This window comes from Brachionichthys hirsutus, chromosome 5 (genome assembly GCF_040956055.1).
Source record: "Brachionichthys hirsutus isolate HB-005 chromosome 5, CSIRO-AGI_Bhir_v1, whole genome shotgun sequence".
Classification (NCBI taxonomy): Eukaryota; Metazoa; Chordata; class Actinopteri; order Lophiiformes; family Brachionichthyidae; genus Brachionichthys; species Brachionichthys hirsutus.
In genome coordinates this window covers 11,857,032-11,884,151 of record NC_090901.1, presented here as the reverse complement: position 1 = coordinate 11,884,151, position 27,120 = coordinate 11,857,032, and the positions used below count along the sequence as shown (strand labels likewise).

The window sequence follows — 27,120 nt, the reverse complement described above, 5'->3', positions numbered from 1 at the left end:
GGCAGCAGAGGGTTTAACAGAGTTCTCCACTCTGACTTCGGCGCTCCCCGTCGCACCACACGTACAAAGTGTTCTTCATTTCGACAAACCTCCAAACATGAGCCCCGTCCAATGTGTGTGTGTGTGGGGGGGGGCATTCATGTCAAGATTTCGTTCCTCTTTAGTGAAAATACGGAAAAACTCAGTTTCCAATCGAACGCTTGACAAACTTCTTCCAGTCACAACCTCGTCAGCTGCTGTCGTTTGATGAACTCCCATCATCTCCTCGCACGAGTCTGTTTTCTATTTCACATCCCAGAGAGCCACGCACAGCCCCCCCCCCACCCCAACCCCCCCAACGAGGGCCTTGTCTGTTGCCTGTAGTCCCAACTTCATTGTGGATTCATCAGTACATGAGCACAATTTCTATGTGACAGTAAAGTTCAGGGGTCTGACCTACTGACATTTAGCATTTACTGGAAAGAAATTAGATTCTGCTGTGCAAAACGATGCCACGAAGAGCTGATCGTGTAAATTCCATTGTCTTCTGTCCAAATCGTCCCCCTTTTGTCCTATTTGCAGGTAAACACCTCCGTCCTCTCGCTGCACGTGTTGCACTTGACGAAGCAGCACCATTGGAACTTGCAATTGCACTGCCAAACTTTGGTGTACTGGTGTGTGTTGTAGCCCCGCCCACAGCACATCAGGTCGCACCCGTCTGTATGCGCCGAGGTGCGGTTGCACAGGCGTCCCTGGGTGCCCACGCTCCCCGTGGCGGCGTCCTCCTCGCAGTAGTTGGGCGACCTCTCGATGTAGACGAGGTCCGTCTCCATGGGCTTGCGGTAGCCCTGAGTCTGCTTCACCTTGAGGTGGGTGGGCTGGCGTAGCCGACTAGCCCGGACCACCTCCACGTGCACCGCCTCGTTGTACTTGTCCTTGAGTATGTAGCCGATCTCGCGGAACTTGGGAAGTGTAGTCCAACAAGTCTTGGTGGTGCAGGAGCCTGAGACGCCGTGACACTTACACTCCAGCTTCATCCTGTCTTCCAGAACCTGGACGGCAAGACAGAAATGAAACGGCTGTCAAACTGCATGAAACCGGAATTTATTTCAAAAATTAACAAAAGAAAGTCCAAATGTCTGTCTTGAACAAAAGAACAATGCTTTCTCAAATAAATTTCAGTTCGTCAATTTGAATTTAATTAGTCCAAACTTGGTCACGATAAAATAGTCGTCAGCCCTTTATCCTAATCTGGAACACATTCAGGGTTTAGAGCGGGATGAAGACACCAAGTTTCAGGTCAGTCGATTTCTCTGAAGTGTGAAAATGTTTCACAGTTCTAAGGAAGATTTAAAAGAAAGCTGCCACTTTATCCTGAGCCACACCGGAATATAACCAGTTCCCTCTTGGCCCTGAATTTCATCCTTCCTCCAGGTTTCATGGAAATCCTTCCAGCAATTCTTGTGTGATGCTCTGAAAGTCCAACCAACCAACCAACCAAAGACACAGGTGAAAACACGGCCTCCGTGCTGGAGGTGACGAAGGATGTCTGGCGATCATCGTCAGCGTGCCCTCGTAAAGATGGTTGCCAGCCGACAGCTGATTTTACTTTCGCTCAACCGGATCAACGACTGTTGACGGCAGAGGGATTTATTTCTGTTCTCCGTAAACACGGATGGATAATTCCGGATTCCTTTGAGTGAAGAAGACAGTAAACAGTCCCTGCATTCAGTAATAATCAGGTCTGACCTGAGCTGCTGCATGAATGTCGTGATCTGTGCCAACATCTGCATGGAAATGAGTGCTGAATGTCACGTCATCCAAATGTCAAGATGTTTATCTGAATTATGCCGTGAAAGTGAGGGCAGACACATTTGGCCCTTCCTGTACATGCTTTGCATTTATGCCAGAGGTGCTTCAATTTTAGCTGCTAGTAGTGCAAAGTGACAGATTCCTGTATCCAAGAATTGATGACTTTTAGAGCAACATTTCCCAGCTGGACCCGCCGGGGAGGACTGAGGTCCCGTTTCCACGATTACACACAGCGATCAAAAGATTACGCTTTGAAGCAGTTTGCATTTCCAGTCCTCGAAAACCCCGTTCTCTTGTAAACAAATGACAACCAACCCAACACAGTTTCACCACTTTTGGGTGAAACTGTGTTTTTCACCAGGTTTAGCTACGAGCTCATTTCCAAATGCAGTCCCAGGGATTCAGGATTGCTTCCTCCTGCATGCTGCATAAAGCAGGTGCCCATTTAATCTCTTTTACCCCCTGGCCCTCTGACGGCAGGGGGCCGCCCCTGGGAGCCGCGATGGCTTCGGGTCCTCTCAAGCCGGGCTGCAGGAAATGGATGAAATATGTCTTTCTCGACATGATGCTGCTTCTTTTTACATTCAGACTCAGGATAATTATTTCCTGGGAAAATATGAATCTGCTTGTTAAAAACTGTGCGTACGTCCCTCCGTTTTAATGCTATAAAATACATCAACAACAATATTTGCATAACTTTCTTTCCATTGTGCAACCCGGTGTTGTGTGCCAAGCTACCTAGATCCCTGACATGCGGCTGCTTGTCCTGAAGAAGAGAAAATTGCACTTACTGGTAATATTCCATCCTATAATTCTGTCTCCCTTTCCCTCAACTAAATTAATAACTTCTCTCATAAAGCTATCAATCATCTGGGATAATTGGAATCCAGATTATCGTGTTATTAAATGTGTTGCACAAGCAGTACAAGAAAGGGACGAGCTCACGGAACGACAGGCGGGAGATTTATTTGACAGCTCAAACAATGACGAGCGCTCTGTCGCCACACGTTCGAACGCGGGCCGAGTTTTCAGATGCTTCTAGTCAGAGAGTCATTTCAGACGCAATAATGGCCCATTTTTTTTAGGTTATTCTCATACTTGGACTTGGCTTCTCTTTGAGGAGCACGCCTTCTCGTCCCCTCCTAATCCCGAGACATATGGGAAATATTGCGCCCTGTCGTCAGTATTTAAGTATCAACTCTTTACCCCAAGAAACTGAAAACCTCAGAATAAAAAACGTTGCCCCTCTTCTCACTGTTCTCAAAGGCGAAGAAGCGGAGGATATTACAGATGGGGTCACCAGCACATCTGGAGTAGTCCTGTAATGGGACTTGTTTGAACGCATCATTGTTGTGTGAGACGCAAGTTCGGCTGGCAGGTCATTGTTCCAGTGCAGCTTTTTCCTGGCACGTCGCCTCGCCGGGCGACACAAGTCACCATTTCTATCAGACACATTCGAAAATGTACACAAGAGCCATTCTACTTCTCCGCCGGTCCCGTCCGTGAACTCATGTGGTCGCACTTTCCCCAGTTTGATTGAAAAAACATGAGCTTCATAAAAGCCGGGGTCAGCTATCAATCCCGCCTCGCGTGTTGACTCGGAATGAGGATTTCCAAAAATGTATAGCACCAAAACCACAAGGAATGCCTGGCACAGGGAGTCTGACAGATGCATGGAAACATTTACTTAGACTGTGTCCATCAGAGCCTCCGATCTGTTCCAGATTAGTCCAAGGCGACCAGATTCCCATCGAAGGATCTCTTGTCAGACACGTAACCCGGACGCACGATGAAAGATGTCCGGGGATTCTCTGGATGTTCCCCTGCCTTCGGTTCAGTCACAAAATCTGCTGTGATTAGAGTCCCCCCCGCCCAACCAGAACCATTTTTATTAGCTGTTTTCAATATATGGGTGTTGAGCCTTTTTTTAACACAAGCATGCAGACACAGGCAGGGAAAAAAAGATGTGTGAAAGTATTTTTCAGCCCAGCAGAAGGGAAAGACAATCTCCCGGAGAACAATAGCGGCGTGTTCTGACCATAGCGGCATGTCTGCAGTAAAACACCAAGAATCAAAGAGATCCCAGCTCAACCAGGAGGAAACCGAAGTCCAGACCGCTGGTTCCGAGGCTCGGAGAGAGGAACTGGCCCTAAAACTAAAATCCACTCGACCAAACCAACCAAAGACGCCAAACGTCTACGAGCCATTTTAATTTCATGGGTCACATAAAGTCACAAAAACAACTGAAAGCAACAGAACAAAATTATCTCCTTTTCAAAAACTATGTCTTAATATAATAACAATCGATGAAACCGATCGTCGTATCCTTTTTCCCGATGGCTCCTGAATGCATCAATAGTGACGAGGCGTGAATAGCATACGCAGCTAACTTTAAGACCTCTATATCCTGAACAGCTTCCTCTTGTCAGCGGCAGATTTTCGCTTCCTTTCCTCTCCAGGAGGAAATCCGATCCCCTGCATGTCCCATTTTTCAGAGCACCAGTGGGAGAACGGCGGTGGTGCCAACACCAAGCCTGCTGCCCGGCGCACCGGGCCTGCGGCGCAGGCCCTACCAGGTTATTAATTAGAGCCATTTATTTACCTCTCACACTCCTTCTTTTTTTCTGGGATGACTAATGCCAAACGTCCACGGTGAACTTTGCCGACCCGCTTGCTCAGAAATGAAAGACGTGTCAATAATTGGCTGAAGCAAAACACGCCGCTGAAAGGCTGAGCGGGCGATCAATCCATCAGCAAAGCGGCCAATCACCGGCCTCTGTCACGCCACTGTGTGACCGTTAGCCCTAATCTTTTTGCTCGCCTGCAAAATCACACACGAGCCACAGACCTGGAGGTGAACGTGCGTCTGTCCGGGTCGCAGTCGCACGTTCATTCCGCCAGGGAAAGCGACTCTCCCAAAGGATGCTTCCGATTTATCATCGCTTGGCTCCGAGTTTCACCAGTCTGGCCGTCTTTTCCTTCGCTTCATCACGTCCATCACTCCTGATATGTTTGATAGATCTGGGCTCTTATTCCTAACTTCTTTGGGTCATTTTCGTGTTGGAATGGAAGATTGGAAATCTCAACACTAACATCTCAAACACAGACAGAACCGGAGCCGCCGTCTTTGCTGCTAAACGTACTGACTCGGTTACTTTCTGTCATCGTGCCGTCTCATTTCATTCTCTGGAGCAGAAACGCCCGCGGGAAAGCATCCGAGATTCAAACGCCTCTTTACCTTCCTCCCCGCCTCATTGTTATGCAAGTTCATCAGGCGCCGTGGGGTCTTTTTAATCTCACGGGCATCCACGAAGCGGCGTGAGAACTCGATCCCATATTTGATGTCGGCCGAGCATCCGCCCCACTTCCAGCCCTCCTCCTGGTTGTAATACCCCTGCTTCTCCCGGTCGCAGCCGCACTGGCTCAGGTTGCCTTGGCTGCAGGCTGCTGTGATGGCATGGGCCACGCCTGCCGCCGTGATGGCGTAGGTGAACGCCGCCTCCCGACTGCCTGGAAGAGGAAAGAGATCTGTGTTAAAAAAAATCCTGGGATGGGAAATGAGCCTTTATTTCACTTAAGCACTGACTCTGAAGCAGGGAAGAACGACCTGCAGGAATAACCTGCATATACAACACTGTTCAACACTGACGACCCACAATGCAACGGGCACGAAGCTGGTTCTCCTCTGAAAAGCTCTGAGAACATGTCAGAATCAGACGACCATGAAAATGCACTTGTCTAACGAGCAGCTTTAGCAAACAGATCCTCATCGGGCCGATGCTGACGCCACCGTCTGCTTCCTGCTCACATTCCGGGACATCGTCTCGATAAGCTTCCAGTTTTCCAGCTTTCCTCCTGCACCTTTGGTGGAACTGTGGTCAAGTTCCCGACCGCAGAGTCCTCGGCCCGGCCTTTGAGCGTGCTGGAATCCCAGAGTGGGGAGCGCTGGTCGCGGTGCTGTCCAAAGTGCTGAATTCCTCTCTGAGTGCACCTTGTGCTGCAGCCCTGCTGTCTCGCTGGGACAGCAGGGCTGGTCCTGAGTCGGATCAGCAGACCTCAACAGGATTGGTACTGATGGCGGGCTTTTATTTAAGGACTGCTGAGTAAAAAACAAAATCCAATAAAACCTCCTCATGTTTGTAATTTTACCTTCTAAAATGAAATACTTTCTTCTATTCATTTCGGTGAGGGGTGGGAGGATTAATATCCTCATATAAAGTAGACCACATATTTAACTGCGACTTCCTCCCCTTTAATCAGAGGTCATGTGATCGTTTGTCTGCTTATCCACAGCATAAGCAACAGCTTATTTGTGGCTTCTTGAATAGAAAAAAGAAAGTATGGCAAAAACAGGGAACTCCTACTCCATCTATTGTTTTATATTATATATCTATAATATTTCATATTTTATTTGTGCGTCTTTACTGTTGACACGTCGTGTTTGTGGCACAACAACATAATAATATCAGTAAACTGCAGCTGTAGTTTATTCAGAGTGGAGTTGATGCCGCTGATGATGGAGAAGTCATATTAGAATAGAATCTAAATACCAAATAACATATTTACTGTTAAACAGTAAAACGTTTGGTTTAAAGGGTTAAAAATCATTAAAGATTAATTATCATTAATGCTCGTAACTTTAAAGACTAATCATTCAGACCGTATCAAACAGACGTTCTCTGTAGCTTTGATAAAGATCCAGAGGGTCGATCCTTTTGAACACCTTCCTCCTCTGCCTTTTCGTTTTCCTCCTCTTCCTCCTCTTCCTGCTCGAATGGCTTCAGACCTGAAGCCCCCCCCCCCAGTATTCCGGCCCGGGCTGAGCAGCAGGAACACAAACCACAGGATGCTTTTGATCCATGTTGTGTAATGAACTCGGTCACCATCATCCCAATCTCTCCAGCTGGAACGTTTCTTTGTGCCCTGCAGCGACGGTTTATCGTTTCTGCCGCAGCTTCCAGAGACACAGCCGAGTCACATGAGCAAAAAACCTCAGCCCATCAAAATTCTCCAAAAAAAAAAAAAAAAAAGAAAATTAATCCCGGATGTGCATCTGACGTGGCTTTTGGAAAAAAGATCATAACCACATTTCAATCCTTAAAATGGCACCTTTTCCTTCTCTCTCATTCAAAGTTCCACTAAATATGAATATGCAAATTATTTTCCTGTCTCCTACCTCAGTACTAAAGTCTAGTTCCAACTGGAGGCAGTAAGTTTGAACAAGCAATGATATAAGCATGAAATAAGTATGCAACTATTCTTAATCTTTGTAGTATTATAAGGAAAGTAAATTGAAAAATGGACTACAAGTACTTCCCGTTCGCTTCTCGTTCAGTTCACAGAGTGAAACAAAAGAAACCTTGGGAAAACATAACAAGTAAACAAAGACTACATTGTTTATGAGTTTTCTTTCTCCTGCATCTCTTCTTTTCTAATTGCTTGGTCTGTTTTTCTTATTTGTTAAAAGATTGTGTACAAATTCAACCCGATGGATCCTCCGCTAGCCGTCTGCATCAATCCAAGAATTAATTAGTTTTATTTGACTTTTGAATAATCAGAAAACTGACTTCCATAAGTCTTTATTTTCCAACAGACCTGTCGGAACAGGGCGGGAGTTTTGTAATAAACCTCGAAAGCGCACAGAAAACAGGGAACTCCGGCTGAGAACCTTGTGAAACCCCAAATGAAGACAGCAACAAATGAACTAGTGTGTATTGCAAACGCATCTAAATGTCAACCAGAAGCAACAACTTTTGGAGGGAACCTTTCATCTGTAGCAGCAATATTACACAATAAAGTGGAAATGATGAAGCAAAACTTCAGTCAAGAATCCAACATGGCTGGCAATATTCTGCCTGAACTAGTTAACACTACAAAAGCATTTGGACAACGTAGACCTCCACCAAGCAGCTCATTCCCCTCCTACTTAGATCTACACCGTCCACATGTTGATCTGGATCATCATCAAAAGGTTCTAAATTGTTCTTGGTATCTTTACACACAACCATGAAAAGTAAACGTTAATCAGAGTTGATGTGTGTTTTTAACAGATTTTTGAATCCATAAATAGAGTTTTTAATCCTGTCTTCATTCTGGATCAGATCCAGAAGACATTTTTCATGATAGTGTCATCAGAGCCCTTTATGACTGTGATTTTTCGTGAATTAATTTAATTAATATTTTACAAGATATGATTTTTTTTAAGCCTCCATTATAAGTTAATGGGGAAATCATTTTTTATTTTTATTTTTATCCAGACGGGTATCCGGATCGCTCTCAAAATGTAATGGGATCTAAATTAGACCATGGCCCATCTTCAGATTTTATTTAATCAAGATCCATCCAGCAGATTTTATGTAATCCTGCTAACAGACAGACAAACATATAACCTCCTTGGTAATCAACTGTAATGTTGCTTGTTTTACACTATGAACTAGCGATACGGTGCAGTCAGGCTGAGCCAACGCTGCTAGCGTTAGCTGGAGTCTCCTTCTCAGGCTCTTCTGAGTTAAGTGCTTGTATGTAGTCATGTGCAGCTGCTTTTTATTTCATTTCCTCTTCTTGCTTCAGAGGGATTTTTTTGCACCTCTTAAATTTGTCTATGAACTCTCAGAGAAGTTTTCACCCAAAGCCACTGTTAATTTCCTATCTTGGCACCGGAGCTGCAGAGTTAATGCGGCGGCCACAGGTTTGCCTGGTGGGGACTGACTCACAGCTACTCGCCGCTCTGGTTAGCAGCAGAGCGGCTTGTGGTAACGTTCAGCTGCCCCCGCCTCAGACGCATGCACGGACGCAGGACCAGCACCCTGACGCACCCGCATTCACACGCATGCATTTGCTGACGTGCTCGCACATGTATGCATGTTTGCACATAGACTCACAAACAGAGCGTCAGAGTAATGTTTAAAACAGGGTGAAGGCCGTTACCAGAGAAAGGGTGGTTCCCTACTTTTCTGGGCCCGCTGAGCTATGCTGGTCATGGGGAAAATGATGATGATGATGATGATGAGGATGAGGATGAGGATGAAGCTTGTACTGGTTGTCACCCCCCGGTGAGTCTGGCACTGCCAAGGCTCTGCCTGGCCTTAATGAAAGCTAACTCCAGAAGTCATGTAATGGAACTGTGGCCATCAAGACGCTCTATTTTCTTTATGCATCCAACCGGAGAACGGTTTACCAATCAGATTCCTGGCGCTTAACATAAGCTGTATAAATATCTATATGAAGCCTTCATTCACCCGCCTGCTTATTCCATCCAAAACAACTTCAATAACATGTGACAATGCTTGCAATCACCAACACGGGGAGCTAAAAATCAAATCCATTTCTCCACCTATAAAGGTGGATTTGAACTGTAAGAAGTGCTTCTTGGATAAAACACTTTTCTCCAAAACGTCACTTTTTTTTTTTTTAATTCACCACATTGTTGTGACTGAAACATCCTTTTTACTCTCTGCTTTCCTGAGCAGCACTTGATGAAATGCTGGGGGAGGAAAAAAGCACCCCAGCCTCAGCAGAAAGCCCTACAGAGGGTTGGCCCCATAGTCCTGACAGCCCTCCAGGAGGAACCACCCTGGGATAGCCTCGCTAGCTGCCAGTGGAAAATTGGAGTGACCAGAAAAACCTCAATGAACTTGGAAACATCCAGGAGAGAAGAATGGGGGAATATTAAACCAGATGTCTAATGGAGTTTAGTGGCAAGTGTCTGCTCCACTATCCAAGAAAGCAGAGCAGACGATGGGCTGTGTGCTCCGAACAGGTAGGGGATGTTCTGAACCGGGACAAAGATCCTGGGGCATCTGTGTCCGGGACTAAAACCAGCACGGCTCCTGGCTCAGTGTATCTTGGCTTTACCATGGACTGACCACACCGCTTTTGGACAAAGGCCCTTTCTGCAAAGCCCGTCATGTCTTCTGACCAGTTAAAGCAGGACACAAAAAGACGTCTCTGGATGTAGCGGCTCGCCGCTAAGACGACAATCTGTGTTTAGGGCCGGAGACGGGCACACCGCTAGACACATTTCACATGACGCAGCAAAGGAGGTTTACAGCTGACGGCGCTATAAAGGCGGCACTGGTGCAGCAAAGACGAGCTGCCGCGTCAAAAGGACCCTGATTCCTTTACCGGACACGGTATTATTTATTTATATGAGGGAAATAAGAAATAAATAAGGGAAATAAACCATAATAAATAGGGGGAAGCTGTTCTCACAATTCAGGACCGCGGGTGTGAGCAAGAGCATCATGCCAATCTTTGGTGAGGAACCTGCTGATCGCTGCTCAGGACACAGCATCACTGATAAGACTCAAGTAATGCAGAGAAGAAGACGGGGAGCAGCAGTTAACCAGAGGAACACACACACACACACACACACCCAGCAGTGCAGCCGAATGGCCTCTCTTCACATGATGGGCCTGCTGGTGGAGCAGTGAAGGGGAAAGCTTTTTAAAGCCCCCCACCGTCATCCCGGACATGCACTCGCACCCCGGGGGACAGAGGAGGATTGGATTGCATAAGAAATTACAACAACACAACGACACAGCAGAGATTTGGAGCTTCGTGTCCATTAAGCAGGAGGACATCCTGTCAGGGACAAAGGACACCACAGTGAACAAAGGGGAAAGTGTCACCTGCTGGTGGCCGGCGGTCCTTACACTTAGAGGGACGATGACTGACAGGAACTTCCAAAAGGAACGCAGAGTGGTTTGGTGACAAACGGTTCAGTCCCCAGGCAGCTAAGTCGAGCTCGGGGGGAAGCGGAGAAATGCACAGACGAAGTCTCTGACTCTACATCCAGCCGTTGTCGTGGCGACGAAGCGTCAGAGGATTCTTATCCCATCATTCTACTAAACACACAAAGAGGACGGGGACCAATAAATAAAGTTCATCTACTCTGCCCAGCTGGCTTTAAATAGTGGGGGGGGGGGGGGGGGGGTCGTCGACTTACGACCCACAATTGGCTCCGAGGGTTTTGTAAGCCGACTTGGTCCGTAAGTCAGCCAATAACCGTTAAATAACCGTAAGTATATTATGCTGCGTCATGATTCTGTAAATGAGGAGCAGAAAGAGGTCATTTCCTCCCGGTAGACATCGTTGGGGAGACGGCAGAAACTCGATTCGCTCGCTTTCCAGTGTCCAGTCGTAAAAACACGTCGTAAAAACGAGTGGAGCTGTGAGTGGAACCGCCACAAGTCAACGGCCACTTGTATCCAATAAGACAGCGGCACACCTTCATAGCCAACCAATCATCTTGCTGCTGTCTTTTTAAACAAGAACTCATTCCTTTGGCTCGCTCATGCGCTTGATTTGCTCACCTCCGTCTTCCCATCACCACCAAAGGTTCACGCTCTACAGTTTGGTCCCGACTTAACCACATACTCGTTTAACGTCGACTCTGAGTTACAACGGGCTTTTGGAAATTTATACTTGAAATAGTAGTAGAATAGTAGAAATAAAGTTGCTGTTACGGATAGCGGAATGCACGGTTGTATTGTGAGTACGGACATACGACCTCACAAAATAACGATCAAGTTGTTAAACAACTAAATTGTTTAGTGACGGGGTCTTCGGAACGCAATGCAGTTGTGAAGTGAGTACATCATTTCATCCGTCTCTGCAGGGTCATCAGCCGCCACCACCACCAGCGTCTGGACTCCAGGGGAGAAGGTGAATCTCACTCTTTGGCTCTTTGTCTCTTCAGGGACACTGAGATCAAAGACTTGATCATGTCATGTGACAAACAGACTTTTTTCAAAGACTCGTCTCTCCTCATTCTGACTCTATTTCTTCCCAGGAATCGTCCTGCCTTGCTCAAATACAAATCTTTTTGGATATTATATGTTGATGCATCCTCCGTTAGAAAGAACACGTTTCCACCCTGTGGATACTTAATAAACTCATGTCAGTCAAAAAAGAAAATGGAAACCATCTCCGTGGATCTGGGAGTCCAGGGCCCCATGGAAGGGGAACAAGTGGGGGGAAAACCCCTGGCTTTGTATACCAATCACTGAACTGACTCTACTACTGTTTTCCATTCCGCTTTATGTACCGTTGCTATGAACATATGCTCCCAGCAAATTATAGACAAAGCTGTGGTCTGTGAGGTTTGCAGCTTGAGGAATTAGCACAGTCGTGTTCCTGTACAATAAAATAATATTGTTTTACCAGAACTAGGCTCCGGATTCTCGGCGCATTCACATCATGGAACCGGAGGAGTGACATGCTTTGGTGCTGGACGCTCCCAAGTTAGATTCATATCATAAAAAGGCTGTGAAAAGAACAGCTAAAACAATTATGGGGGGGCATTTCATGTTGCTGGAATCTAATCTGCCTCCCAGGCATAAGAAAAATGGGTCGCATCCTTTTTCTTCCCTGATTTCCCTGAGGTGGATGTGAAGCACTCTGAATACCAAGACTTGCTAAAACAGGCACAAATCCTTCTTCCCAGCCTTTCATCCTAGTAATGAGGCCGACCTGGGACCTCACCTGCTCGGATCTGGAAGCGTAAGGTGCGCTACACGGTAATCATAAAGTTCACTCCGGGAGATTACTGCGAACGTTCGTCAACTTCGATCCCATTCGACCTTGTTTCATCTTCAATGGAAACATCCCTTCCAGAGTTACATGTCAATCCCACAGCGTGTCGCTGAAGATCATCATTATCATCATCACTATAATCAGAGAGTCAAATATGCCACTGATGACATGTTTCTGCTCTCGATACAAAAGGATCCTCCAGACCTGACGTTCCCATTTTCATTTTCATCCATCAAACTGTCAAATAAAGCTCAAGTCTCTTAAAGAGACAGTACACCCTGAAATTACGTTGAGTCATTATCCACTCACCCCGTCTGCAGATGCAGAGCTGGAGGATGTTTCACAGAAAAACAGCGTGATGGCATTCAACTAAACATTAAAGAAGAGTAAATGGTAGAAAGGATTTTGTGCCTGAAGTTCCAGCACTGAAACATCGCAATATTTTGGGTTTTTTGGCAAATGAGTCCGTGTGCAGGTACAGTATTCCTATTTGAGTGTGCCTGAAAAATAAAAATTAAATGTGTAAAATTTTGTCACAAGTTTAAAGAAAAACCGAAAACAGTCCACACAGCTTGGACGTCGTCCTGCAAGTGTCCACATCCCACATTTACATGATTTAAAACCTAAAAGCTTCACCCCCATTCCAGGAAGGAAGTCAAGCTTCAACACGCTCACGTCTGCCACTCGAGGAGGCCAATACGAACTCCCGCTGGCGTGCAGGACGTTGGTCCGCACATGATGGGCGTGAAACACACTTGATTTGACACTGGATCCACCTGAGGCACTCCGGATCGCACATCAATAAGGATGTAAACCTCTTCTGAAGGACTTCTGTTAAAAAAGAAAGTCTTCATTTTGTTCAGTCAACAAAGTTTTACTGAGAAGCTCCAGAAAGGTTTTGTGGAGCAAGAAACTTCCTCCTCCTTTCTATCAGCATGGAGGTGAGTGGATGACCGCCTCTGGGTCAGCATCCACTTCCTCGAGCCCGCTTCTCACCTCGCTTTGCACCGTCACCTAAGCGGGCCGGTAGCGGTGTGATTGTTGGCGCGGCGGCCCTGCGTGTAGAGAATACATGATCAGCCTGGGATTGTGCGGAACAAAGCTCACTGTGAGATTACAGCTGATCCTCTCGCATCCTGTTTCCTCCTGCGTCTAGCGGCGCTGGCCGACACAGACAGACGCAGATCCCACCGATAACGCATCACCGCGGGGGGGGGGGGGGGGGTAGGAGGGGCCAGCGATGCATACAGGGGGGCCTGAGGGCGAGGGCCCGGGGCCACGTCGGGGCCACGTCGGCAGGATGAGGAGAGGGACCCAGCTCCACACACAGTCTGACAGACACACTGAACCCAGAGAGGAGGACTGGGAGGATTACGGCTGCCCACATGATGATGGGCTGAAAAATAGGCCTTCTATCCTCCACCGTAGCACAACGCACGCATCATTCTGGGGGAGTTCACCGGCGTCAGGGCATCCAATGACATTTGTGTTTTGTCTGCTGACGTGACTTTGTGAAGACGCTGTTCTGACTTTAAGATGCGTTGGACTCGTCATCTCGCTCCACTTATCAGCGTGTGACTCCAGAAGCTTCTTTATTTGCCCTTTTCTTTCTTTTTCGTTTTATTTTTTTTTACCTCCAACAGTGTTAAACTTTCTGTCTTCACCTGTTAGCGTATACGAGAACATTTGTATATTTGAACTTTTTGACAGATGTCGTACTTTGTTTATGTATTTTACTGTAAAGTACTGTAATACTGATACATCCTGTGAAAAGGAACCATTTGAGGGTTTTTCTTTGTTTTATTTGAACGTTTTTTTGGTTGAATTCTTTTTTGAAAATGTCAAAATGGACATGTTTGTGTTCATGGCATGCCGAGTCCAAGTTTATGTCACACTGAATGTAATTGTTTTTTTAAACAGTGAGTTCTGCTCGTTTAGATCTACAATATAAGTTTGGATGAATGAATTCTAAATACGGATTTCAAGATTTCAAAGGTTATTCCTTCTAGTTCGATGAGAAGAAAAAAATCAAAAAGATCTATCTTTTCAACATTATAATCACCGATAATCAATTTAAATGAGTGTCTAAGAAGGCGCCACGTGATTCAAAAGAATGTCCGCTGGTCGAAATGAATATTTCAACTTGCATTTCCTTTGACTTTGTCAAAATATGGAAACAAAGCACGGACGGAACCACACAGTCATTGGAATCGGTTTTCTCGTCCGTCCATTATTAGCTTAGCTTGGACTGGGATGCTGTACTCACATTCTGGGGGGATATGATTTCACCACAAATGACCATCAACTGATTCCGAGAAGGAGACGGATCGCCGCCAATGCATTTATAATCTGCTCCTGTGCTGTTCTCTTCAGTCCAGCGGGGGCACCAGAGGGCAGAAGAATTTATAGATAGGATCCTAGCCGGTAACCATGACAACCATCGTTGTTGTTTCAGAGAATTCAACATGATTCCAAATTAGGTAGACTCGTATATTTTATCCCGTTAAACAGTTATAATATTAGATATGAGAGTAAAGTAAGAGATACGTCTTTAGAGGAAGGTTTATGTTTTCGTTAAGTTTCGTTTGTCTGATTGTTAACAGGATAACAAAAACAAAAAAAACCACTGGATGGATCTGTAAAGATGGGGGCCTGGAAAAACCTGTTGTATTTTTTGGTGTTTTTTTGTTTTTGTATCCAGACGGGTAACTGGATCGCTCTCAAAATTTAATGGGCTCTAAGTTAGACCAAGAACCATTTTCAGATTTTTTTTCATTGAGATCCATCCAGCAGTTTTTTCCCACCCTACTAACACACAAACAAAACAAACAGACTGGTCATAAACAACAATTTCTGGATGCAGATTTCCCCCCTCCCCTCTTGATGTAGCTCTCAGACATCTTTCATCTGCTCCAGTCGGGGTGGCATACGTGACCCGTTGGACACACGAGCCTGTGTAAAACACCAGCCACGAAGCCAAAGCTCACGGTGGCGACCTTTAAACTCTGAGAGACACCAGTCAGAGGTGTCACCATAGCAACTATTCCCCTGCATCCCTTTAGCCTGTACCTTGTACATTTGTGTCCTAGTGTGTGTTTCTAGTCAGGGCTACGGGCGACATCGCACTGCCTATCTGAAGCCAAGGAGGTAGAGGGACAGAAACAAGAGGAAGAGGAAGGGGGAGAGGTATAATGTAGGTCACAGAGCGACAGCAGCAACACGAGCAACAATCCAGCAATGTCCTGCAGTCCAGGCTAAGCTAGATAAATGAATCCTTGCAGCTCGAAAGGCAAACAGAGAGGAACCAAAGCAAGGGCGCTTGTGACGAGAGGCCGCCGCCGGCCTTTGAAAGGTGTCCGTTTTCATGATGGAACAGTTTTCAGTGTGAACAGAGATGTGAGGTGTGAAAGGCATTTCAAGATAAGAGGAGGGCTCCATGCAGTCAAACAGGTCATCAAAGAACGAGGACAAAATGTCCACGGATTTATTCCGATCTGAATCAGCAGTTGTGAAACGGGATAAAGGCTGCTCTGATTTCATACTTCATGTGTGTTAAAGTTGAGGCGCGGGGCAAAGATCGCTGTCTGAAAGAGATGCGTAGCGGGAACCACGCGGGGCGCCGGACGCACTTCAGAACACGCTTAAATGTGCACGATGAAACGGCATCAGAAAATCACAGCTGTGGGATCAGTCGGGAAGGAAACATTTAAAATCGAATGATTCACGCAGAAACCCGAGCGAGTGTTTTGACTTGAGGATTGGCCACATTTTGACGTTGCTCTCCCGAAACCTTCCTACCGACTCGCTGATGGATTTGCACCACTCAATAACAGCCACTTCTGTTAGCGCAGGATAAGTCATTCCACATTTCTCCGGGCTGAAGGTGCCAGCCGGTGCCAGCGCCGCAGGAGGACGGCTGAATCTGCTTCTGCAGAGGAAACAGAGGCACGCTTAGATTGCCAGTTTCGAATCTCACTGGGAGTTTATGGTGTTGTTCTCCAATTTGTCAGTTTGAGCATAATAAGGGAGCTCTTTGCAAAACAGAGACACTGTTGAGGGACAGAGCGGCAACAAGAACAGCGGGGGGAGGGGGGGTGCTTTCATTTTTCCATCAATCCGAAGCCTCGAGCCTTCCCGGCGGCGGAGCCAGGAGAAGCCAGCTCCTGAACAGAAAACGCTTTTCTGTTGACAGTAGAAGAACAAAATAAATATCGAATGACCGGCCTTTGAAACTGAATCACCTCTCGCTGAATGAAGCTATCTTAGACTCTGTAAATGCTCAATAAGTCAACTATTAATGTGTGTGCACTCTTGGAAAGCAAATGTAATAGCATGGAGCGGCTCCAGAAGGCAGCGGCCGCCTCCAAGAAGCCGGCAGCACAGAGAGAATGCATTAGACTTGCGGTCGGCTGATCTTTAGCTCTTGAAAAAAGAAAAGAAAATGCAGACATGTCCTCCTTCCAGTCCAAAACTAAGGCTGGATCACAGAGCAGAGGGGGGCGGGGGGGGGGGTTAGTGTTCATAATTTGAGGGATTTGAATGAAAAAAAAAACGTAAATGGGAGTTGAACGGGAATAGCTTTTCCCCTCGACTTGATTATGATGATGATGTGGGAATTTGCAGATTCGGAGAAGGGATTGGAACATTTTGTTGCAGGGGTGTATTCCATGATTTCATGTGCCATGCTAAAGAATTCCATAATACTTACAGACATGGTCAGAAAACATGGTCGTCAATCATGAGTAAAAAAAAAAAAAAGGCTGGAGACTATCACGGCTGTGAGACGTGTGTGAGCCGATGGCAGGAAAACTCCAGATTGCCCATTTTTCCTGCGTCTAACTGGTGGTGGAGTTCGGCAGTAGCTGTGGTGTCTGTGGTCTCCCACGGTGACCTGCTAAACTGAAGGAGCACTGTCAGATCCCAACCGGCTGCCTCCCCATCCGCCGGGGAACCCGATCCCGCAGCAGCCAATCACACACCTGCATCTCATGGTGGATGCCAACCTCACATGCAAGCTAGTCAAGCTAGTCAAGGAGGAAGCGAGGCGTCCGGAAGCTGGACGGCCCCGGGTTCAGATCCACCTGACGACATGGGAATGTCCGCCCCCTGAATTAATTCCACTTTATTTATTTTTTACAGTGTTTTTCTCCGTTTGACATTTTAGTCACCCTCCAAAGGACAAACTGAGTGCAGGTTCATCCTTGATGCCTGAATAGGAGACATCAGAAGAAACAGACACATGAGCGCTTCTATATATGTGACTGTAGAGAATCTACTGTACAGACCCACAACATGAGGGTTTGGGTTTGGCAAACATTTGCTTAAAATCAAGGATGCAGCGCTTGGTAACAATTAGTAGCCAGTCCAGGTGCCTGTCAGGAACGCAGCTTCCTCCTTTTCCAGTAGGATGCGGATTAGATCGGCTCATCCATCAGCTCACATCAAATCTTGGGAAAAATTCATCTTTGTCTCCTGACCAAATTGAGCACAGTAGCCACGGTTACCTCCAGGTGTCTGTAAACAACAGCATTTACAACTCACTCTCCAAGGTGAAGCTGAACAAACGTTTCACGAAGCCATGACGCTTCCAGAACGAAGCAGGGACCGGTGAAGAGCGGAGTCCTCCCTTCATTTTCTGTTTCTAATGCCCCACTGAATTCACTCTTCATCTCACTTAAACCACAGATGATCAATAAAACATTTGATTTGAACTCATCTTTCATTTTCATTTTCGCCGCTGACAGCTTGTCCAGCATTAAAATATGTCTTATCGCTGGTTTCAACGTCCTCACGACCATCATTCTAAAATTCTTCGGTCTTTGCGATCCCGTCCAGAGAAATAATATGAACGATATTATAAATATAAAGAAAATGGCTGCATAAGATTTTTTTACAGAACAGTCAAGCAAATCTCCCGCAGTAATTAAATACACATCAGCAAAACCAGCACTCTAAAATCCGACCGCAACTCAAGTCAGTTTTCAGTAGGTGCATTAAATCAATTAAAGCTTCTCCCAAACAGTTGAGCCAGAGCCAGAACGCCACCGCGAAACGAAAGACGACCCAAAACCAAATCAAATGCACGGCACCGCTGATCCGCCAGAACCAGCGGCTCCTGGAGAAAACACCCACAAACACAGAAATCCACCAGATTATCACTCATCAGGCAGAAACGGGTCGAGAGGAAGGAGAGAAGAAAACTCTTTGATTCTGTTTTATCGAAATGAGTTCATTTCAGGCTGCTTTTGATTTAGAGCTGAAATCATGACACGGCTGATGCGGGCCAGTGTTTGTGTATTAATGGCGGCGTGTTCTTTTTTTTGATCTGTCGCTCACCAGTGATAGAAATTTATAATGTAAATGTATTTCTGGCTTTGCAGCAGAACCTCTTTAGAACTGGCGTTGCTCTTTCAAACCGCGAACCCACATCCCGATCACACACGAGCCTCTGTTTAGAGCCGTTTAATGACCTGACGAACAAACATCTGCTGCGCCGCCACGGCTTCCACTCACCACGCCAACGGCGTCAGAGGCGACGCAACATGGTCGCCATTTGTGTGGGAGTCGGAGGGGGGGCAATAGTCAAAGATATCTGGAGCCACATTTGCAGAAAGGAAAAAAAAATAACTTTGCGTCCAAAAATTACACTCAAGTGTAATTTTTGGGGACTTAACTTGACCGTTAAGTAGTTGCTACTTCTTAATCAAATAATGATCATTTAAATGACTTATTACTTTGGAAATTTTGTCAAATAAGCAACATGGGAATTTTCCTCCCAAATAATAAATGTTTATCATTCAATTTTACAAGCAATAAAAAAAAAATAAAAGGAAAAAAAGTCTGAATATCAGCTCCTTCTAGTGGATTAAATCACTTTAAAGCTGTTATTTGTTTGTTCAGCAGAGCTGCTGAGATTGAATTTTTTTTTTCTGATCCTCAAATGTAGTTGAGACATTTTGGTAATTGGTAAGATGCAACCTTGTGTGTCTTTGGTGCATTTATTTCTGCACATGTGACACAACTATTACATGGAAGAAGCAGATTTGGAACATTTTAAGAGTAAAACTAAAAATCTGATTATGTTCCTTGTCATCATTGTGGACGTGTCACAAAGTTGCGCATTAGTTCTCAAGATGTCAACGGAACATTTTATTGAGAAGGACGACAAGTAGCATCGTTACTGGGACATAAATGACGAGCAGAGTCAGAGAGCTCAAAGGTGACGGGTTCAGGACCAGGACACAAACCGTTGAATTGATCCGCAATTTACCCCGAGAAGGCAATAAGGACGATGACTGATACGAGCTTCAGATGACGCCATGACGGGACGGAGAGCATGCACAGTTAGTGAGATTGATTTAATCCTGCAAAATATCTGCAAAACCCTGTTCAAACATGCTGCACCATGAAGAAGGGGGGAAGGGATAGAAAACATTAGCTCCGTTACAAAAGAAAGTGTCACATTCACAACAAAGACAGAAAAATGCTTTTGGAGCTAGTTCAGCTGCTCCTTAAGAGCAGTGATTGCTAACAGAGCCGCTGGATTAAATGCACAGCCCAACCGCAACGTAACGCAACAAAGCATCTTCTAAATGAAAGGAAATACATGAAAGTCTCGGGGAAACAAAGGCAGCACCAGAGGGTTCCGTGGAATGCGGAATCCCTCGAACAAAAGCATCGTAAATGTAAATGTTTGTCTGCTAAACGTCTTTCTCTGAACGCGCCGAGGAGCCAGCCATGGACACAACCAATTTTACCCCGATTAACAACAGATGTGTCCATCTATTTTGGTTTCGACAAGCGTTCTTTGCAATAACACCATTAGTTGTCTCCTCGTTTTCGATATCATTTTTCAACCATACGTTTTCCCCATTAGGGCTCTCCGTAGACGCTCCGTAGCTTTAGCCTCGCAGCGCTAACCAAAGGGCCCGCTGCAGAACATCCTCAAACAGAAACCAGAAGAACGGATCATCAGCTGTAGACAGAACGGCTAAGATCTGCATGAAGTCCTCGAGAGCGAAGCCAACAGGAACGGTTACACAACAGTGGGTCAAAGGCGCTGCCTTGCTGGTTTGGGTTTGGTGTGTGCAGCTCGGGTTTGGCTTGTTTGGGGCCATGTTTCAGTCGGGGGAACTTTTATCAGACTCTTGTTGCTCTGTTTCTTTAAAAGGCAGACAATCGGATGGTTTCATCAAGCTGTAAACATTCCTTCTGTCAAAAATTTCTATCATGTCAGATTGTTACCTCCTTGTTCCCTAATAAATTCACATCTATTTTAAATGAAATTAAACCATCTCTCCTCATGGAGACAGACTGTTGTGGTGGTTGAAATGGGTTGACTAAAGTGGTAGGCTCTGTAATATATTAATTAAATAGTAGAAATATTTACATCCAAGAAAATTATCATTTGTAATTTTTGTTTTGTTTAGAAGTGTTGATGTCATTTTTGCCAAATGCTGCAGATCAATAACGACTTCATCTGAATCTTGGCGTATGAGAGTGATTGAATGATGATCATTCAGGCCAGAGAGGAAGCACAGACCGATCCCAGAGGTTTCACCTGCACAGAGATTTTTCTTTTTGGAATCTAATTTGTAAAATGAAGCTTTAATATCTCAGGTTTTAATTCACCATATCGATAGAGCGTGCATTTTTTCATTAACGAAGGTTCCATTTCAGTTCATGTTTAGCTCAGTTCACATCTGATGGTTGGTTGGCTGTTAGGTTGGGTAGTTTGTTGATTGGTTGGTCAGTTGAATTATTGGTTGGTTGGTCAGTAGGTTGGTTGGGTGGTGGGTCTCCAATGACAACATTCCGTAGGTGTTGGAGAAACACTTCCTCTCACTTCCAATCACGTCCGACTGCCCATGCTAACTCTTCATGACTGACCTTTAGTGGACTAAGGTCAGCGAAACAACAACCACCTGGTTCTAGAGCGTTTTCACTGTTGTCCCCCTTCATTATACTCTCAATCTCTAAATCTCATGATCAACTTTTCCACAAACCATGAGAGAAAAAAATGACAAATACAGAAAAGTCAGATGTAATCCATCAAAGTAGGAAAACTGCATGAAATTATTAAATATAGACATCGTGCACAGGATTTAAACTCTGGTCATCCGGATGGGAGTCACCCACCATAACCACTGGACCGGCCTGTGACACGGACACCAGCCTAAAAAAAGCCTTTTTATTGTTCTGACAACACGTGTGTCCTCTGTAGTCATTTTTAAGAAACCTATTGAACTTCTGTCAGCGCTCTGAAATGCAGAAAGACTTACAGGCACCCTGAGTGTAAAGGTTCATAAAACCACTGTCTCCTACAGTTTACTCCAGTGCATCCTTTTGATCACGCTGAAATGTTCATTAGCCAAGATAACAGCTTTGATGGCTGCATCGTGGAACATGAATCACACCGCTGAGCTTAAATTTGGCGTGACATTTTGAGGAGTTCTGGAAGATTGTGGATCCAAAACCTCCGCCTGCTCATTAGTTCATCTGTCAGCAATCAAGAAAGGTCCTTGTAGGGTTGGATTAAATCATCACGGCATAATTAATAGAAACAACAAGACCGATTTTTGCTCCATTTGACTCTACAGCAAGCTAAAGTTTAAACATGTGGCTACTGACAGGGATGACATCACTTTGCTAAAGTCTCTCCAACAGCTCAAGCTCAAAAAGGTTCTCACAGCGCAAACACAAAGACACACAAAGATGCACAAAGACCCACATTAGTACACGCTGTTCCCGTTCCCTTCAGCGACACAACCCAGACTGACCTACTCGCAGCTCCTGGCCGAAGACCGTCCTTTCGCCCAGTGCCGAGCAGTTCCAGCGTCCGTACCGGAACTGGTACTGACACTCATTGATGCCCATCTGGGCGCCTTCGCCCACAACAATGATGGCGTCCGGCCGGCTCTGACAGATAGCCCGCTGGCGAGGTGCCAGCCCGGGAATCTTGTTGCAGATGATGTTGGCGCCCAGAGCCACCACCGAGGACAAGGCCCTGCCAAAATAAGAGAAACACACATTCATTGGTCGATACACACACTTCATTCAGTCAGAACCTGCAGAGGACGGTCAGACTGACTCACTAGTGTGGGACTCAGTTTGACTAATGATTGATGCATTCAAGGGACTGAAAGCTGCACTGTGTGAAAGTATTGCTATTTAATGGATCAGAAAAAATAAAAGTCAATCCATCATAAGATCACAGAGAAAAGCTAAAAGCCACCAAAGAGAGAAAACAAGATGCGGATTGTCATCTCAGAAGGGCGTGAATGGTTGGCTCGGCGAAATGGGATTCAGTATTTATTCCTGGGTATAGCGTAGCGCCGCACTCCACCTGATGGTGGCTGTGCTAGCTCTTTGTGTTCTTTGTGTTTTGAGCACATTGCTGGCTGTGATAGGTCGGATGCGGTTAATGAGACGGGTTTATATGTCATATGGGCGGTACAGTGGTAAAGACGTTTAAGAAGAAAGCTTTATTTTTGTCATTGTTGCACTGCAGGCACACAACAAAATGATGTTTACACTCTAGTACAACGGGGCCCTTGAAACACACACATGCAGGCGCCCTAGCATGCGGAATGGGAATCGCATGAAGGCGCCGCCATGATCGCCCCACCCGCAGCAGTTGGGGGGGGGGGGGGGGATGGTGCGTTGCTCAAGGGCACCTCAGCAGTGCTCTGGAGGTAGATTGGCTCCTCTCCAGCCACCAGCACATATTGCTCATTTTTTCTGAGCTGGGACTCAAACAGGTGAACCGGTAGACGTCTCCGCTTCCCAACCGAAGGCCCAACCCAGAAGGTCATTGAAGTCCAGAACCTCGTGTTCTGTGCTGTTTCTTCTCCGGCTTCCTCCCACGGTCCGAAAATAAGCACGCTAGTCAAGCCGCTGACTCTAAATCGCTCACAGGTGTCAATGTTAGCATCAGTAGGAACAGATGGATGGGTGCCGGTCAGACATAATATTAAAGCCTAATATGCCTAATATGTAGGCCTAAGACAGGCCTGAGCCCTTTGGTCTGGGCTCAACCAGAACTCTGTAGGTGCGCTGTGGCATCCAGCACCAAGGCGTGAGCAGCAGATCCTTCAACTCCTCTAAGTTGTGAAGTGGATCCATGGATTGGACCTGTTTGTTCAGGTCCAATCAACTACATGGTGGACAGGGGTCAAGATCAGCAGCAAGCTTCCTATCAGAACCAGCATTAATGCTTTCAGCAGAGTGTGCTACAGCAGCTCTTCAGTAGGACCCATCGCCACGGACTGGCCTTCGCTCCCCATGGATCAATGACCAGCAACGACCCTTCGTTGTCCCTTCAACGAGGTGACGGTGCCGTCTGCTGTGGAGCAGGAAACCCCATCTGGAGATGCTGCGAATCAGTCGTCATTACATTTTGGGCCCCGTCGCTCAAGAAGCATAAAAAAAGCGAGCATGCTGTCGGTGCTGCTGTGCTCGGTTGCATATTATGGGGCATAGTTTTCCCCTTCAGTGGGTGTGGGTTTTGGAGTATACCCTGGTGTTTGTCCGGTGATTTCGCTCACTTGCTAACCAAACGTCACACAAAATATTGTTCCTTGTGATGTGTATATTTATGTGTCGGTGTGAGATCCTGCAAGGTTCTTTAAGGCTCATCGCGGAGCAGTAAACGACGCGTCTCTCGGCTCTCCTGATCGTACGCCATAGCTGCATGTGATTCCACCAAAACTCCTGTTCAAGAGGGCTTTTTTCAACCGCTGAAGAAGCCAGAACAGATTAGCGCTAAAGAAAGCACCGACTTTCTCCAGAACTCTGTTTATAGCCCTCCAAACCATGTAGATACACACTTTTCAAACATGTCAGGGACAGGCAGCCATAAATGAGCACAGAGGCAAACGCCAGCTTTGAAGGATGACGTCGACCTCTGAGAGTCTTCACCACAAACGGGGCGAACGAGCACAAGCGAGCTGTGTGTCAGCAAAAAAAATAAAAAATAAAAAAAATGACGGCAGCGTGAAAAGGGAGAGAGGGTGAGGGGAAGAGACACCGAGGGAGGTTTCTGTGGATTCAGGGAGACCTTAGCAGGAGACCCCCGACTAATGACAAAGACACGACCGTTGATGGGAAACCGCTCTCGGACAATCACGTCCACTTTCCGCCAGTCGCTCAAGTTTTTTTCCGTAAAGGCAGAAAAAACATAAATCTCAATTTCCAATACTTGTAATAAATCCCAACGGCGGCAGTATCTGTTCCCGGGCTGCACACATTCTCTGGGACGTCCCGGTGCAACCAGGGGAACGAAGGCGAAGACAGTGCATGACACAGAAAGTGCACGCTGGTGATTTAAAAAAGCTGCTAAACACAAGCTTCGCTACAATGCTTTAAACTTTAGTCAAACCATTTCCAAAACAATAAAAAGAAGTTAAAGTAAACGAGGAACATGGCGAATTTGGCTTTGCAACAAATGTAAAAATTTAAACTGTCTTTTAGAGAAATGAAAAGCTGTAACTGGTGCATTCACTGTCTGCAGGGAACACTCTGCCTTAAATAGGCTTGAACTCCTCTGACCCTCCGTGACCCTCTGCAGTTTATTTGTGGCTGTTCGTGGCAACAATGACACGCCGTCTGAAAGCATCCGAAAGGTCAGGCGGAGGAGGAAGTGAGGGTTGTACTTAAAAAGATCTGAATGCAACAAAAATGCAATCGTTTTATACCTCTCATTTTTCCAGGGTAGCGTCTCAAAGCCCAGACAAACAGGATTCCTCTTCTTATTCACCTGCTGCTTATTCCCACAATCACCGTCTACCAGCCAGCGACCCAAACCATCACACAACAGCAAACAGAGAATTCCACAGCTAAGCTTTTAAATCCCTGAAATCATCAAAGTGCACAAACGCAATTCTGTTTGCTTAGCGTGTGCTGTGTGTATGGCGGGTTCACCACGGGCACGGCTAGACGGCCGGCAGGAACTACAACAACACTCTATTTGGGTGCTTCATCAAATATCTGCAGATTATCGAGTATTAGAATAATGATCCGAGCTGATCAAAGTGCGCTGTTAATTGCTAAGCAACAGGTGACATAGCGTTTTTTAGAGCCTTGCTGATCCGAGTAAACTCTCATGTTTCCCTTCAGATTTGTTTTATATATATATATATATACATATATAAATCTGTGTGTGCATTAGAGCCTCCGCACCTTCAGCTTCACTCCTGGAACCAGAGGTGACTCAAGCCTTCTTCATAAATGCATTACTTTGTGACTTCCTCGTAAACACCCCGCAATGAAAGCCAGGCGAGCGGAGGCCTCGGCCAAGCTCAGAGTGACGGTTCAAACAATGTCCTGGGAACATTAAAGGACCAATCAGAGCCAGCGTGAGTGGTGAGGAGCTCTCGGCCTCCATCCCAGGCGAGTCTGGCCATACAGCCTCCATCATGGCGTTACAGTGTGCTCACAGCCACCTACTCCATCACACGGAACACTTTGAACCCAACTGACAGACTATTAAGCTCTCAGGCATGCATCTTCCACCGAGGAATGCACTCACAAAAGTGTTCCTCTTTTTCCAATAGCAGGGAATTGTGTTATTTCAGTGTGGAGTACTAGTTTCTGCTGCTCATTCACAAAAGCAGCTCCAGTCTGCTACACTGGAGGTGTTTAATCCATGAAAGAAAACAGCCACAGCTGGTTTAGACCAGTGTGATCTTAAAACCGGATGAGATTCTTCTGATTGCTGCTAATATGTGTTTGCCTCCACATTTGACACTTTAACGCACCAAAAAGTGTGCGCGCGCACCCTGCGTTATCTACAACCCATATTTAACTCAACTCAACTTCATTTTGCGGCCAACGCTCAACACAAATAATCAAAAATAAGCAATTGTATGTAATTTTAATGTGTAATTCATGACTAAATGTAGCCCTGTTTTAACAGAAAGGCAAAAACCACATCTATTTCAGCATCGGGTGAGGGGTCTCCGGGCAGCAGAGGAGGCAGCAGGGATGACTAATGAGTTTAGGAAGCTTAGAGAAAGCAAGAATTCCTCATTTAATTCAAAGCCGCGGCGCGTTACAGCGTCAATTACGCGCACGGCGCAGGTAGATGTTCCAAAAATACAAATAAAAAAAACGCGACTTCAGATGATAACGTCGAAATTACCCACAGACAGAGGTGAGGAAATACACGCAGGAAATATTTCACCAGCTGTGACAAACATCTCCACACACTCAGCATCCAATTGTCCTGAACATCTCTGCCACTCTGTGGCCGAAACGGATCCATGTAGCGGCTGAAATGTTTTTCTCTCGCAGGTCATCGCTGTAGCCTCCCCGGGTGCGCGCCGGCACATTAACGGGCTCGCCTATAATTAATTTATTCCCACGTGGATCGTTTTCCCCGGCGAGTGTGTCCGCAGATGAGAATTCTCTCCGGGATTTTGCGCGTGTGCAATATTAAGAAGCGTGCGTAAAAATCCTGGAATGAAAGCACTCACAATATCCTGGAAAACTTAGCGGCTAGTAAACTCCTTCAGTTACGGAGCAAAACGCTTCAAATCAACCTCCAATCAGGGGACGCGTAACCGGAGAAAAAAAAAATCATCTGAGAAGAGCTTTAATTGTTTGAAAGACTGCGCTAAAGCCCGACGGCCGGCAGGACGCCGAGCCAGAGCGCTGAGGATGAGCGCGCGCTTAAGTTAATGAAGGCGCCAGCTAATTGGCTGAAACTTACAGGTAGCTGCCGCTCGTCAGGATCAGGAAGATCTGAGGATAATAGACCGACAGCAGCACGCTGCGCGACGAGAAGATGATCAT

The 27,120-nt window shown here is 46.1% G+C and overlaps 1 protein-coding gene across 1 annotated transcript; it reads right to left on the bottom strand.

The window, feature by feature from the left end:
- Nucleotides 1–551: 551 nt before the first annotated feature.
- Nucleotides 552–27,120, bottom strand: wnt7bb (wingless-type MMTV integration site family, member 7Bb). Its single transcript, XM_068739389.1, has 4 exons — nt 27,038–27,120; nt 22,107–22,333; nt 5,030–5,301; nt 552–1,031 (listed from the first exon to the last, which is right to left on the bottom strand). Exons 1-4 carry the CDS (start codon nt 27,118–27,120, stop codon nt 552–554), a joined length of 1,062 nt encoding a protein of 353 aa, XP_068595490.1.

Excerpts from the sequence above, each read along its gene's own strand:
- wnt7bb (XM_068739389.1), bottom strand. The coding sequence starts at position 27,120 with ATGATCATCTTCTCGTCGCGCAGCGTGCTGCTGTCGGTCTATTATCCT. Across the intron at positions 5,302-22,106 it reads CGGCCAGGAGCTGCGAGTAG|GCAGTCGGGAGGCGGCGTTC; the intron begins GTCAGTCTGGGT and ends TTCCTCTTCCAG. Across the intron at positions 1,032-5,029 it reads ACAATGAGGCGGGGAGGAAG|GTTCTGGAAGACAGGATGAA; the intron begins GTAAAGAGGCGT and ends CTTGCCGTCCAG.